This window comes from Pinus tabuliformis, chromosome 8, assembly GCF_031772625.1.
Source record: "Pinus tabuliformis cultivar Carrire ecotype Pingquan chromosome 8, CPIR1, whole genome shotgun sequence".
In the NCBI taxonomy this organism is placed as follows: Eukaryota; Viridiplantae; Streptophyta; class Pinopsida; order Pinales; family Pinaceae; genus Pinus; species Pinus tabuliformis.
In genome coordinates this window covers 1,620,768,136-1,620,784,771 of record NC_142294.1, presented here as the reverse complement: position 1 = coordinate 1,620,784,771, position 16,636 = coordinate 1,620,768,136, and the positions used below count along the sequence as shown (strand labels likewise).

Sequence of the window (16,636 nt, the reverse complement as noted above, 5' to 3'; positions counted from 1 at the left end):
CTCAAATTGCAACCCATGTTAGCATGATAGCATCCAATGTCCCAATCTTATTAAGCAATATTTCTCAAACCGTAACCCATGTTAGCATCCCGTGTCCTATTCCTCAGAATGAATAAAGCTCATCCCTGTTCCATTTTCCTTCTAAATACACCAGCATGAAAGACAAAGTTCATTTTACTGCTTTGTATCAACAATGGTAATCCCCACTGAACAAACCTAGACAATCAGAGAGCAGCATGAACTCATCTTCTCAAAAGTGCTCCACAATGGAAATATTTTTGCAAGCTTTATACTGCATAGATGAGTCCAAAGAACATAATTAAGAAGACAATGAAAAGCTTAGATCCTCAAATCCTTTCAGCCACTTCTATCTTTGCACTCTAAAGCTATGGTACAAGTTTCAAAAACCAAAAGAAAAAGAATAAACTGGAAGCTATCGCTTCTAATAATAGGGGTGTATAGCCTCCCTGGGCTTTGAATTAGTTTCTGTACTTCCTCGAAGATGGATAAAAACAGTTTACACTATACAGGGAAGGCAGTTGCTTTCCTTGGTCAAACCAACAGGCATTACATCAAATTTAAAAAAAATCGAAATCTAAATAATTCCCTGAAGAATTTGAGTCTGCAGCAATCTTTTTCTCACTGGCAGTAGTAGCTGTGGCCACCTTCTTTGCAGGCAATTCAATCTCAAAGGGCTTTGGAATGTCAGGGGGCGTGGTACAGCGAATAAGAGCCCAATTTACACCCTCAAAGAAAGGGTGCTGTTTGATTTCAGTTGCTCCTCGCTTGACTGCCAAGCGATGTTGAGGTTCTTTTACCAGCAAACCTCTGATCAAGTCCCTGGCTGCAAAACTTGCTGTGGGTGATTCAGGAAACCTTAGAGGTTGCCCAACTACATTAAAAAGAGTAGCACGATTGCCTGACCCTTTGAATGGTGTCTTTCCAAAGATAAGTTCATGTAGAAATATCCCAAAGGTCCACCAATCTACAGCACTACCATGCCCTTCTCCTTTGATAATTTCCGGTGCCAAATACTCATGGGTTCCTACAAATGACATGGAGCGGGCACTAGTTGGCTCTGCAATGAGCTCAAGAAGAGGAGTCACTTGATTGCCAACTTCCAATTTGTGTTTTCTTCCTTTTTTTGATCTTTGAGGGAAGAATCGAGGTACAAAACACGAAGGCTGTACACAAGAAGGCTGAACACATACTGGCTGAGCACAAGATGGTTCAATGCAGGCTGGTTGAACACAATATGCTGGAACTCTCTTGGATGGATCATGATCAATAGATGATGATTTAACTAAAGTAGGATTGACAGCACACCGCAAAGACAAATCAAAATCTGAAAGCATGATATGTCCATCGTCCCTTACTAGAACATTTTCAGGTTTGAGATCTCTGTACACAACTCCGAGCATATGCAGATACTCCAAAGAAAGAAGAACCTCTGCTGCATAAAACCTGTCACACATGATATCAGTTAAAAGCCAATGCAATCATTTTATTATAAAAACAACTACTAGGGTTTTAGATTCGTTTAACCATGCAGTCAATCCTTGTTTATCATTATTTTCAGGTTAAAACCAACTGCAAGTAGAGAACCCTCTGTGCAAGGAACTTCAAGAGAGAAGATTTTCTGTGAACAAATATGAATGTTGAATAAGCTTAGTTAAATATGAAGCAACTCATGGGTATTCAAGATGACCAAATTTTCTTCCATCTAACCATGTTAGGAAGAAGAAATGCAGGCATGAAAAGCCAAAAACATTTTCCATGCAAGAGAAAATTAAGATGATCTGGCTATTTTCAATTAGCACACTGTGGTATATGGCTATTTTCATAATAAACTACAAAGAAATCCAATATATTTTATTATTTCTGTATAAGCTGTTCAAGAACCATCAAAATCATTCTCAGGGAATGCTCCACAGGTTTCCCGAAATAAAGTTTGAGGATAAATCTAGCTAATAAAAGGGGAAATGGAGAAAAAAATTATGTTAAAAAAGCAAACCAAAAAAAAAAAGTTATACCTCTCTGGTCAAAAAGACCCTTTTGGACTTTCTCGGCAAATCAAAAGAGCACATTCTAATCATTCCTAAGTGAAATAATACCCCCTAAAGTAGTGATTTTCAGAAGCACTGATAGACATCATTTGGAAGACAAAATAGATACTGGTTCACACAAGATGCACTCAAACAGATCTTTTCTGATCAATATCAATCTCAGGTAGCAGCAAAGGTTACTGAATGATGAAGGGAGGCAGACATCATTTCCTTATTACTTCTGCCTCTCTTAACAGTGCTCAGTTCTATCCAGATCCTGTAGGTAGCTAATTGAGAGGGCAGGTTTGCAAAACATTGTGGATGATCTTAGAATTTCTTGCATCAGATTCAACTCGATCTGGAGAAAGTGATTTTGGTAAGTGGATATTTTGTTTCAAGTGCAGGAGAGGATTGTGTTGGTACTTCACCAACTGTCCAAGGTAAATGTTAACAATGTGCAAGCACAGGCAGGCTCATATTCAAGTTGAGCAATGGTTCATTGGGGGACTGAAAATCTCTATCGGGACTGATTTGAGATGATGATTCTCTGCATTGTCTATGCTTATTTTAGCTTGTACATTGCTAGGTCTTACCTTATTTTGCGGTTGTTCATCTTATCAGTAAGCTGCAAAATATTGGTCATTTTGGTGGCTGAAAAAATTATTGAGTAGCTTTCAAAGTCTTTTTTTACAGTACTGGCTTAAGAATCATTTGTAACGATTTTATCTTATAATAAAATCACTGTATTCCACCAAGGTTCAGGGATGGGAATGAGGGATATGATTAATTTCAAGTATGGCTAAACAGAACTCCCAAATTTCAGTGGACAGCATAGGGGATATAACCCCATGAAAAATATATGAGATTATACATAACATTGAAAACTACATTCATAAAATGATAGAAGTAATTAAAAAAACCTTTTAGATAATTGAATTGATGAATCCTGAAACTTAGAAACTCTACTGCAATGAAATAATTTCAAGTAGCCACATTGTTTTTCTCATTTGTAAACATAATGAAAATATATTGATAGATACATCATTATTAAAAATGAAATTTAAATCTAATTTGCATCCATGTCCATAAAGGACCAAAGAATATTTGAGACTAGAATAAATATACACGAAATAATAGCACCAAGAGCCCCAAAAGACGCAACTCCTCCAACTAATATATCAGTGTCTCATGACGACATATTCCCCAGGTTGGGAGACCTGTTACCTACCAAAGGGGGACAGGGGTATGCATCCCACATCCCTAGGATATTGGGGACACTAGTTTGACATCCTTGGGATGTCTCCAACGCAGGTCATGTCAAGAGTTAATACCAGGTCTGATTTATTTTTCTCCACAACTGTTTTATACCCAGAAAAATATTTATGCTCAAATAAATTTTGAAATTGCTGGAAAATAGATACACTGGTATTTATAACTTTACAACCAAATTATGCAGCAGCAAATAATAGAAAAAACAATCACAAGACAACAGGAATTTTCCATCCAATGAATCTCCCTTCACTTGTATTATGGAAAATTTAGGGCCTTGACCCACAGAGAAACACAAAGAAATTACAGCAATTATTTGAACCTATAAACGACCCACTCGATTTTTAGCATAGAAGAAATTCGGCCTCTGAAATCAGCTGGCTCTAGAGAATAACTCTGCCCCTGGCAAAGTCTCAGCCCCCACCTATACAGCTGCACCATGGGAGAAACACAGCCCCTCTAGCTAAAGTCTCAGCCTCCTTAGCTCTACATGACCAGCTGGAAATCTCGGCCTCCCCCTTCAAGTCTTGGCCAGCACAAAATCTTGGCCCCCTAACTCAGAATTCTCAGCCTCAAATTTCCTCCATAAATCTTTGCTGCACACTTTCTTCTTCTCCAGTCACTTGAGCCTCTCACTCCTTGAGAAAATCACTTCCTCAATTGCAATGTGTCTTTCACCTTTCATTTAGGATTATTTTTATAATTTCATCTTGGGTTAAATCCCTAACCCTCAATCTTCAAAGTGATAGAACTTAGAAGGCTAGAATCAATCCCTAACTCACATAGATCAACAGTAGAGATTAGATCTAAGTCACTTAAATAATTAAATTATTTATCCTTAGAAACTTAGCCCAATAGGCAACATTAATCAATCAAATTAATTAATGTGTTTTTCCCAAGTTATGAAAAAAATCATAATAATACTTACTCCTCTCAAGCAAGCACCTAAAGAGACAATATGACATCTTCTGCATGCGAAGACACCAAGCCTATGAAGAAACACCTGTCCAAGCTAATAACATCAACAGGTCACTGACAAATAAAACAAATAAAAAAATAAAATTTTCTTGCAATTGATTTCAATGTTTTCCCTGCTGCCAGGTCCTACCACTGAGTGACCACAACTATACTAAGGGTTTTTGAATCCCATCTGTCAGCTTGCATCATTTTGAACTGAGGAAAAGCGCGGTAACTGCCAACAGTTTTTCCAGCTAGTGGACACTTTTTTTTTGCAGAGAGCACATTTACTTTTTGAGTTCCAAATTGAATATAAAATGTTAAATTTTCTATTTATTTTCCATTTTTGGGGTCCCTTGAAATTTGGGGGCTTTATCCAGCTATCCCTGAAGTACAGCCCTCATCCCCAACAAATCAGTGTGAAACATAGTAGTATAGAGTATTATACTATGCACATGACACAAAAATACAAGCAACAAAATCATCATCAGACAGTACCAAGTGTTTCTTTTGCTTCCATGTGTTGCAAGAATTTTAGCATCATCAACATTAGTGCCACTCTCACCATCAACACTGAACATATCTGATTCCACTAGCATATCCTTACTTTCTTTAAGCACTGCAGAGAAAACAACCTGATACCAATCTTTGCTTGTGGTCAATCACCATATCTGCAACTGATGGAATAATAATATTTTGATTAGGTGTTGTGCTTTGCTGGTCCAGGGTGAAAGTAAAGAGCTACAGCAGATCCCATCTACCTATCAAGACACAGTCAGTTTGCACCTTTATCTGTCCAATTTGTTCAGGCCAGACATTAGGTGAATAATAATATTTTGATTAGGTGTTGTGCTTCGCTGGTCCAGGGTGAAAGTAAAGAGCTACAGCAGATCCCATCTACCTATCAAGACACAGTCAGTTTGCACCTTTATCTGTCCAATTTGTTCAGGCCAGATATTAGGTGTACACTGTAAAGTTAATGCAGGCACAGCCCTTAACAAGTCGAAGCTGGGTAACGCCACAAGAGGAAAACTGATTAAGAAGTTTGAACAGCTCCTTGAATTAAATGTGATCAAATCGATAACATAGACGACCAATAAAGGACCATAGTCACCCTTTCCAACTTGCAATTTGATGATGCCATGATGAATGAACTAATGAAGGGTTTAGGGTTTGCTATTGTGTCAAGTTCCATACCCATAGAAGAGGCTGTTTCTAACATTGAAGAAATATGAAAGAAAGAAGAGTTTGACGCCCTAAAAGAATCTTCAGAGATATGAAACCATTGTCCTTTTGAAGGAGGCAGATAAGGGTGAAGCAATATCGATGTTGGATAAGCAAGACTACCACAACAAGATGTTCGAACAACTTTCTTCAAGTCGTAGTTACAAAAAGTTTTCTAGTGACCCCTTAAATAAGCTCATGAATGAGGTCAAAAAAGCCATTAGATATTCCCACCATGTGAATGCACCAAGAAGCATTTGACTCATAGTTGCCTCATTGTCCCTGTAATTTCTGGATTACCCAAAATCCATAAGAATGGGGTTCCTCTACGGCCAATTATAAACACAATTGGATCTCTAACATATGAATTAACTACATTCCTAGCTGGAGCTTTAAAACCTCTTACAGGGCAAACAGGCTCTTTTATTAAACATTCCAATGCCTTTGTAGAAATGATCAAGGATACTACTCCTGTACCTCAGGATATGATTATCAGCTTCGAAATAGTGTCATTGTTTTACAAAGATCCCTCTCAATGGAGTAATGGAGGCCACAAAGGTCACTGACCTTGAAACTACTTAGTAAATAGAAGTTTACCCTAGGTCTATCTTTCTTAGTTTTCTAGGCAAGTTCTATGAGCAAACCAATAGAGTAGCCACAGAACGGGGTCTCTAATCTCCCCTATACTGGCCAATATCTTCTTCAAAATTTTGAAGCCAAAGCCATCAATTTTCCCCTTAAACCCAAGGTACTCTATATCTCTCTCTCTCGCTTGATTATTATTGCTTTATTATTAGTTAGTCTCTTGTCTTTGTTTCTTTTGCTTGGTTATAATTGTTTCTTCCATGACCTCCCAGTGAAGGTTACAAGTACATCATGAAGGTTGCCAAGGCTCTCATAGCAGATGAAAGCATTGGAAGAATGAAGCAAAATTTGTGGCAAGGTGATTCTCCTAGAGTGATTCGTGTTCAAGAGGGGGAAATTGTACTGACATCTAGAACCATGTCTGATGACCGGAAGAGCTCCTAGTTCAAAGGGAGCAAGAAGGCCAACAAGTTTGAAACATGCCATGATGGAGAAAATTGTGCCGAAAAGAAGTCAATGGTAACTTCCAACTGGATCTACAAGATGAAGCATGCGGTAGATGGCGAAAGTGAGAAGTACAAAGCAAGATTCGTGAGGATTCTTCCCAGAAAGAGGGAGAGGACTATGAGGAGACATTTGCTCCAATTGTCAAGTACACTTTTGTTAGAACTATTATTGTTGTTGCTTCTATTATAGGTGGAAATTACATCAAGTGGATGTGCAAACCGCTTTCATCAATGGAGTAATTGAGAAAGAAGAAGTGTACATAGATATATCTTTGTGATTTGACGTACATGAGAGGGAATCTCATGTCTACAAACTAAAGAAAGGTTTGTACGAACCTCGGGCATCGTATTCTTGGATTGATGAATATCTAACAAGTCTTGGTTGATCTTGTTATCATATGACTTATTTATGACAAAAGTAGAAGGACTCACATGACAGAGGTAGCAACAGTAGCAAGACGATTTGCTTCCATGATAGAGGGAGAAGTCAAGCCCTGCTTCAGTGTCAGAGGGAGTTGACCTCTAAGTTCGAGATGAGGGATCTTGGTTGGATACATTCCTTCTCGGGACCAGAAGTGTGGCAGAAACTTGGTGAGATCTTTCTTGGTCAAAGGAAGCATATTATTACGATCATTCAAAGATTTGGGATTGATGGACAGCTAGTCCATAGCCACTCCAAAGGTAACTAATTTGAAGAAGCTAAGTGGCAGAGGGAGTAGCCAAGGCTGCTACAGCAAGATCTACTTTAGTGTCAAGCAGTACTGGTGATGGATCCAGTGAAACCGGTGAAATTATGGTTGGGTCGAGGCATGCAGCACAGCATGTGTTGAGGTTTCGACATGGTACACGTCTCAAATGATGAAGTACAACTGCAAGGATATACAAATTCAAATTGGGCAGAGAGTGTTGAAGACAGGATGAGTGCATTAGTATGATGATTCAGTTTGGATTCTGTTATGATATCTTGAATGGAAAGGAAGCGAACATTGGTCACACTCAGACTCAAGACTGCAGAGGCAGAGTATATTGCAACTTGTTTGGTGAGTTGTAGTATGGATTCAAAAGCTACTCGATTGTTTGATTAGGTGTAGGAGACGACTGTGATGATAGGTCGAAGCACATCGAGATCATGGTACAAACACATCTGGAACATGGTATAGAAGCAAGGAGTAAGGCTCCTATGCATTTCTACAAACGTGCAGGTTGTTGACATTCCACAAAGCCTTTGTCCCAAGGTGAAGTTTGTATACTTCAAGGACAAACTTAGAGTAGTTGAGAATGCTTCCCTCAATTAGAGGGAGTGTTAATGTTGTAGCATCAAGGATAGACATTCTCCCTAGGTCAAAGGTATTGATCAAGTTGTCACGTAATGTGGTTAGGGACAATGGTCCAGAGATCATCAAGGCCTCGAGTGCTCCATATTGCTAACAGGTGCTTGGCTAGTGGGCAGAGTGTGTCTTTAGCATTCAATTGGCATGCAATAATGGTAATTGTCGAGGGTTTCACCATAGGTCAAAGGTGTTGACCAGGTTCCAGGTGACGACTTGGATAATTCGTGACCTAGGACTAGTCTTGTTGACCCCAGAAGGAGGCCTTTGGCCAATGGGTGACTAGATCCATTTGCAAAGGAGAGTTGACTAGTAGGCAACTAGATCCATTTGCATGGTGTTGATGCAGGCAGATTTCCACATGTAGTGGATGGATACATAAACATAGCTAGCTCATTCAACCTTTTTATTGGGATGGAGAAATTTTTCAACAAGTGAGCATCTGAAGTCAAAGAGAATACCTCCCTAGCTAAGAGGGAGTGTTGAATTTTTGTAGTTGCGGTCGGTATTCTTTAATTGTTTTAGCCCACAAAAGAAAAAGAATAATGAAAATACTAATTTGAATTCAAGTCGGCTCCAAATAAAAGAGGGAAAAAGTTAAATTTTGAAATTCAAAATTATTTTGCCTCCAAAAATCAAGTTGGCCCTCCAAGAAGTACAAGTCAACTTAGTGAAAACTTGACCTCGGACACGTCCAAAAATTGTGTTGTCCCTTCCTCTTCAGCAGCCCTAATTTTGTGTTGATACACGACCTCTTCAAGATTGTTGTTCAGGCACACTTCAAGACACCAAACTAGCCCTAAACTAGAGCTCAGTCCCACCAGCAACAACACGGAGAAGCTCGCCCTTGATCCCAAGAGATCAAGCATATCAAAAATAGCACCAAACTGCCCAGAATTTGTACTTTCTTTCAGCTAGCTCCTAACCAAACTCAGGTACCCAAAAGAAGATACCCCAACACGGCCTCCTTCACCTTATGCTAGATGTACTTGTGATGATGTTAAATATGTTCCAAGAACTCTAATACCATGTACAAAATCCACGAAATTCTACAACTGCTAATATGAACAATTTGAATATAATTTCTTTTCATATAAACACATAATTTCTCTACTTAATTTTGCAGTGGAATAGGAACAAAAATAACACAGTCACACAATATCAAAAATAAGTTTTTTTCTAGGGAACCCAACTGGGAAAACCCTTTGCTTGATTATTGATAGAAATTGAGCAATAGATCTCTTACAAATACAACTTGTTTCAATCTGAAAACAACCTTGTTTTCCTGCCTTGAACCAGGCTTGAAACCCTTGCAAGATTGTTGATCCCTGCCTCCTAAATTTATGCACACTCTTGAGCCCTATTTCCTTGCGCTAGAGCTCCTAAATCCTAGCGCAATAGGCCTCCTATTAAATAGGGATTCTCCCTATTTCTGTGCGCACTCTCCAAGGAAATCTGCTCTCTATCAAACTCGCACAAGCCTCAACACACAAGCACCAACCTGTGCTCTCTACTGCCTTGTCTCACCAACTCGTGCTCACAAGACAATGAATCAAATTGTGCCTTCGTTCCTCCTTTTAAAGCAATTCGAATGGCTAAGTTTAGTGAGTTTCTAATTAAGGAGTTTGCTTTTGTGATTGATTGAGTTAGCATGAGTTAACTACTCATGCAACTCGTCCTATCTCAAATCAAGGACTTGAGACTCAAACACGCGTTCTTTTCCTCAATTAACTCGCACTAGAAGACTAATAACTCGGCCTTCCACTATAAAACATCAATTAACTGCTTCATAACTCCAAACTTTTAGGAACTCTCCTAGATCTTAGGATTCGTCCTAACTTATGGGAAATTTGAGCATGCCAAGGGGAAACTCGTTGTGGTTCCTTTGATCAAGGCACAAATCAAGGAACCCTTTTCTCGCTATCATTTTCAACAATTTTGTTTACAATCGAGATTTTCTACATATAATTGCTTAATGATGTATGTAGCACAAGAAGAATTAATTAAGAAATCATTAGAAGTAATTATCATATTAGAAGGCCATGAAAAATCAACAGGAACATCCAAAAGTCCCCTTTTTATGGGGGGTGGTGTCCAAAAGTCCCCCTTTTCTTGGAGGGGCATCTAGGAGTTCCCCTTTTTTGGGTGGAGCATCCCTACATTTGGGGCGAACATTCCCCTGTGAGTTTCCTGGAGTCCTCTCAAAAAGGGAGTGTGGGGAAACAACCCCAGTGGGGTGCCCACATCCCAGGAGCAAGTGGAGCATATAACGTCCCCTCAGGAATGCATCCCTATGTGGCACTAGCTTTTAAGTGTATTTTTACAAAAGATGATAATGATAAACCAAATCACATAATCAATGTTGAGAAATGTAGAAATGGCAAGAAATTTCCTACTACTATTGAATCGAACTGAAAACAAGAGACACAAATTTCTTCTACTATTCTAGGAAAGGAAAACACATGCAATAACATGCAACCAACAAAACACAAGGAACACAATGATTTTCCAGGGGAACCCAACTAGGAAAATCCCCTCCGTTGTTTTGCATTAACTCAGATGAGAATATGGATCAATTACAATGACTGCTTCACACATGAAGCACACCCTGCACTGCAATTCTGATCTCCTGCTCACTGACCATCTCTGACCAACACTTAGCCAAAATAGGTCATCTCCTTCATCCTATTTCCTTGTGCAATTCTTGAGGAAATTAGCCCTAAAAAATAGGAGAATTCCCTATTTCCTTGCACAAATCTTGAAGGAATTGATCACCTGCTCCAATGCAAAACCTGTACACTCAACTAGTATACAATTGACAATTACAATGTGCTTTTTCCTCCACTCCAACTAGGCAATTTGAATTCCATGCATGATTGGGACTATTTTTAGTAAATTGATCAATTAACTAAGAGATCAGTGAGTTAACAACAGTCATTACTACTCAACTAAACTCCTACTGACTCTACTAATGACTAGAGCTCAGATAACTGAGTTTAACTAACAATAACTCCACTATATTGCTAGATTTTAGCAATCAACCCATGCACAACTCTACTTCTAGCCTACAAACTCGAATTTACTAATTTAACTAGGAGACAAGGCCATGTCACTCCAGCTAACTGCAATCCAAGTCATCCTGCTGATGTGGAAAATCAAATTTCTCCATTTGACTAAGGCACAAGTCAAATGAAGTCTTTTCTTGCTACACTATTAACACTCCCTCTTAGCAAGAAAAGGATTTTGCACAACCCCATCCTACTCCAATGGAATTTACTGTAACACAACTAACACTCCCTCTCACTGTTGTTGTTGCTACTGCAACAACTGCAACTGAGAAGTATCCAAAATATTGAATCAGTTGTCTCCGAGTTGTAGCTGCCTCTGACTACTACTAGCCTGCAACCGTTGCCCAAGATTCAACTGCATCAACTTACACAGATCCTTCTGATACTGAATATTGTGGGTCCCTATAGCAAGGGTAATGATCCATGAGAAGAGAATAATGCAACTATTATTGCTCTCCTATGGACCCTTCCCAAATCTTTGCAACTCTTGGACTAAGGCTCTAGATAGACCCACCTCACTCTTGGGGGTATAATTGCATGCATGGCGAAATCTACCTCTAGCTTGTAGAGATTTTTAACTTGAACACCAATTTGTTTTAACTTTTAATTGTCCAGTAGCAACATGCTTCAAATATGCCTTCCCTCTACTGAACAATACATCATATCCTCTATCCTCAAGTACAGCGACAAAAACTAGATTTTTCTTCAGGCCAGGCACATTCATTATATCCTTAGTGAATATGGGAGCCTGACTCCCTCTTAAAGGTGACAGTGCCAATCCCTTACATCATCTCCAAGCTCTATGTGTAATTGTAGTCCTTCTCCTCTAAGTTGTTGAAGAACTCCTTAGATCTTGCCATATGAAATGAGGCTCCAGAGTCCAAGTACCATACACTGCCTCGTACAGTACTTACCATGCATGCAATGAGGGTGAAATTTAGTTTGAATTGTGATGCAAGAGCATCATCTCCTGCAGGCTTCTTCCCAGATTTCTTGTGCAAACACTTGGTTGCATAGTGTCCATATTCATGGCAATAAAAACATTTAATTTTTCTAAGGTCATTCTTCTTGTCTTGGTTCTGGCTTGATTCTGGCTTTGCCTTGGGCCTTTGGCTTTCCTTCCCGTCCCTGCCAAGGCAAAGTTTTCTCCCTCCTCAGCTCTGCTTGTGACAACATCTCTAGTGTTTCTTTCGATCTCCTCTTGCACCAAATCATCCCAAAATCTCTCCCAATTTGGTAACTTGTCTCTTCCATTAACTGGCTCCTGATAGTTGTGCCAGGATTTCGGAACGCCAAGGAGTGCTAAGCTCACAAGTTCGAATGATGGCACATTTTCTCCTACTCCTCCAAGTTCATCCCGAACCCGAGTGAATCTAGAAAGGTATTGTGGATTGGTTTCATTTTTTTGCATTTGAATGCCCCTGAGTTTATCTCTCAATGCCAATTTCCTAGCATCATTGCTGCTTTGGAATAGATCTGTGAGAGTTTTCCACATTGCAAAAGGAGTCTCCTTTCCATGCAAGTTTGAAACTACATGATCTCTGACACCCTCCAGAATAATCCTCCTAGCCTTTGTTGTGTCTTTCTTCCACTGAGCAAGTGCTTGTGCATCTGATACTGTTAGTTTCGGAATATCAGTTTATGTATATTCCCATACTCCATTATCAGCCAAGACAAGTTCCATCTTGTCTTTCCAAGCACAAAAATTTGAGATGCCCTCCAATGCATACTCCAACCTCAATCTGTCGAAAGACATTTTTCCTGCACTAAAGAGAATCTACACCAAAAACTCTGCAAATCAAAATTTCTCTGAGAGAAGATCTGGAACAAAGTTTCTATGTAGTCTTATGATGGTTTGATACCATGTAGAAATTGCAAGAAATTTGTTACTACTAATGAATTCGAACTGAAAACAAGAGACACAAATTTCTTCTGCTATTATACGGAAAGAAAAACACACAATAGAAACACATGCAATAACATGCAACTAGCAAAACACAAGGAACACAATGATTTTACCGAGGAACCCAACTATGAAAAACCCCTCCGCTGCTTTACATTAATTCGTATGAGAATATGGATCGATTACAATGACTGCTTCACACATGAAGCACAACCTGCACTGCAATTCTAATCTCCTGCTCATTGACCTGCTCTAACCAACACTTCGCCAAATAGGCCTCAACCTTCCTCCTATTTCCTTGTGCAATCCTAGAGGAAATTAGCCCCTAAAAAATAGGAGAATTCTCTATTTCCTTGCACAAATCCTAAATGAATTGATCACCTACTCCAATGCAAAACCTATACACTCAACTAGTATACAGCTGACAATTACAATGTGCCTTTTCCTCCACTCCAGGTAGGCAATTCGAATTCCATGCATGACTGGGACTATTTTTAGTAAATTGATCGGTTAACTGAGAGATCAGTGAGTGTTAATTTTAGGTATGTTCTATGCTTAGAGCAATTTATTTCAATTTTCACAGTTAGCTCAATATCTTTTCCAAATTACCAATCACATCAGCATTAAAGTAAACTGCAGATAGAACATAAACATAAATATCAGAAGACAAGCCAAGACAAGAGGACACAAGATGTGGCACTAGCCAGGGACAAACCCCAATGTGGGGAAACCCTTGATCAATTCTTCTTATATGTTCTTCAATAGTTCAGCAAAGAGAGAGAGATAGTACGTTTACAACAGAAGTCAACACTTTGACTTATCTAGATAAGAGCATAGATCATCTCTAAGAAGATGATACATGAGATCAGTTGAAGACATGTTGCTTCAACTGATTCTCCAAGGTGACTCCTTCACCTATCGTTGTGTTGCATTTCGTCATCATGCTGCACCTCACCGTGTTGCACCATGCTGCACCCATCATCACTATGCTGCATCTCATCATGCTTCATTAATCATGACTGTACCCATCACTATACTGCATTATGTGCCATTGTTGCACCATGTTGCCATACTGACCTATGTGTTGGCTGCATCTTGCTTGCTTGTTGTCCCTAGCATGCTCGTTGTCCTTTGCATGCTTGTTGTTGCATGCTAGTTGTCCCTTGCATGCTAGCTGTAACATTGCATGCTTGGTGTATTTGCTGCTAACTAAGTCACCTGACACGGGGATTCGGGACACGTAGGATTCGAGATTCGTGGTGTCGGATTCGGACACGCTGACTCCCCGGAACAGGACATGTTAGGACACATTATATATTATTTTATTAAAAATATATATATATATTTAAAAAATATACATATATATTAAAAATTAGATATTATCATATTTCTTACACAAATTTTAATTAATGATACAAATTTATTGATTTCAAACATAGATCTTCATCTATAGCTATTAGCATGCATAGTACATACAAAATTCAAATAAATGTCAGTGGTACTAGTCACATAAATGATAAATCTATTAAAAATTTAAATCATGATTCATAATTCATAACTGAAAGACAACTTACAACTACAAGATAGTAAGATAAACACACTGACAACTGTAGTTTTCTCATTAAGTCATCAGATCAAAATGTGTTACATAGGTAGTGTTGGTGCAATGCCAATGGCAAATAGAAATAGAAAATATAAAACAACTACAGGTATACAAGCCTCAAGGCATCAATCAGCATCAAAATCGCATCAATGTCCCCATCATCATGGTCCCCACTGCTCTCCTCTACATCCTCCTACTCCGTTGTATCCGTAGTCGCCTCTGCATCTGCTGGTATGGAGGTTGACCCCTCTAAGTCATCAAATCTAACAGGCTCTAGCACTGGATCATTGAGATCCATGTTGGCCAATGCCAACTCAACAGTGGTGTCCAGACCCATATCATCAGGAACAGTGTTACTTGGGAGCGAGAGCGAAAGCGGGGAGCGGGAGCGAAAACGGGAGCGGGAGCGACATATTCAGAAGCTCTTGGTTTGGTGCTCTTGATTAAATACAAGTTCCATACCCTTATACATGACAAAATTCAATGGAAACATTGCAATCCCCCAATCCTAAAATCCTGAAAAACTGATAAGTCTGCTGGATTTTGAATGAAATTTAAAATTCTACTTTCTCCATATGAAATCCAATGAGGCCGGAACCACTCTCAAACATCCTGAGTCATTTCATGGTAATGTTAAAAATTTAAGTAAAAGGATGAAAATGAAGATTAAGGAGAATGTCACTTTTACTTTAAGAATTTAACATTACCATGAATAGCATATCAATACTAGGGCCTAGACTTGATCATGAAGCTGCCAAAATGCTTTACTCCTTGCTCCAACAGCACAAATCACTTGCCAACATCACAAATCACTTGCCAAATGACAATTTTAATGAGCAAACACGCCCTTTTCATTCCCGCGTTGAGCTTGGCAAGTCCTAGAAACCGGACACGTGCCCTAAAATCGCGACACGCTTTTGAAAATCACGACACACCCTCGGACACGACGTGTCCTGTGATTTGGACACGAATCCGGACCGAATCGTGTCGGATTCGCTGGATTCGGGATTCCGACAATTTCGGCTTTTCCCGGCAGTTCCGACAATTTCGGCTTTTCCCGGCAGTTCCGGCTTTTCCCAGCAGTTCCGGCTTTTCCCGACAGTTCCGACTTCTGCCCTCTGGATTAGGGCAGAGTTATCCCTTAGGATCTCTCCTCCTACTAAAACCCAAAGACAAGTAGAGAGGAAGAGATCCCAAGTGTGTTGAAAATGACTTGAAGGCCACCTCTATTTATACTAAAACGTTGAGCACAAGTGGGGTTTATTTGGTTGCTGGTCAACCTTGACGAATTGTCCCATAACGCAAATAAATTCATATCTCCATGAATACTTATCGGAATCGGATGATCTTTAGATCAATCCTACACCTCTCGATGAGAGAGATCCAAGAAAAATATCAGCTCCCATTAATAAGATGACCCACATGGAGTTTGGCCCTAGTTGCCAATTTTAACAGTGAGTTAACAACAATCATTACTACTCAACTGAACTCTTACTGACTCTACTAATGACTAGAGCTCAGATAATTGAATTTAACTAACTATAACTCCACTAAATTACTAGATTTTAGCAATCAACCCATGCACAACTCTACTTCTAGCCTACAAACTCAAATTCCCTTATTTAACTAGGAGACAAAGCCATGTCACTCCAGCTAACTGCAATCCAAGTCATCCTGCTGATGTGGAAAATCGAATTTCTAGATTTGACTAAAGCACAAGTCAAATGAAGCCTTTTCTTGCTACAATTTTAACAAGAAAGCAGATCAGTACCTATGTAACATGGACATTTTTACCCACTAAAAAAGGTGTGAAACCTATACGAGATGTTCTTCTCCTCCTTGGACAATCAGCCAACCAGCAACCCCATATGATCAGCACATAACATGATGCAAGAATCTTCCACTTCTTGTTCCAGACATATTTCTCTCTCCCATCTGGCATTCTTTCTTGAAGAAAGGTGGATCATCCATCGACGAGCACTTTAACCATTTTGCATCCATGTGCTTTCACTTAATACTATGACCATACTAATGTCGATCAAGGGGCAAACTGGATGATTGACCAATCTTGACTATATTGTCGATCCCTTACTTCACCGAGAGGGGTTAGCCTTTGAATCTAGTCCAATGGGACCTCCTTTGAGGCCT

The 16,636-nt window shown here is 39.3% G+C and overlaps 1 protein-coding gene across 2 annotated transcripts in view; it reads right to left on the bottom strand.

Moving 5' to 3' along the window:
* Window positions 1-257: 257 nt before the first annotated feature.
* The window catches only part of LOC149242303 (serine/threonine-protein kinase D6PKL1-like), a 57,706-nt gene continuing 41,327 nt past the window's right edge, over window positions 258-16,636 (bottom strand). For both annotated transcript variants that reach the window (XM_089374203.1, XM_089374202.1), the window contains exon 3: window positions 258-1,464. In XM_089374203.1, coding sequence (XP_089230329.1) covers window positions 579-1,464 — 886 coding nt within the window. In that variant the 3' untranslated portion in view covers window positions 258-578. The remainder of the gene's footprint in view (window positions 1,465-16,636) is intronic.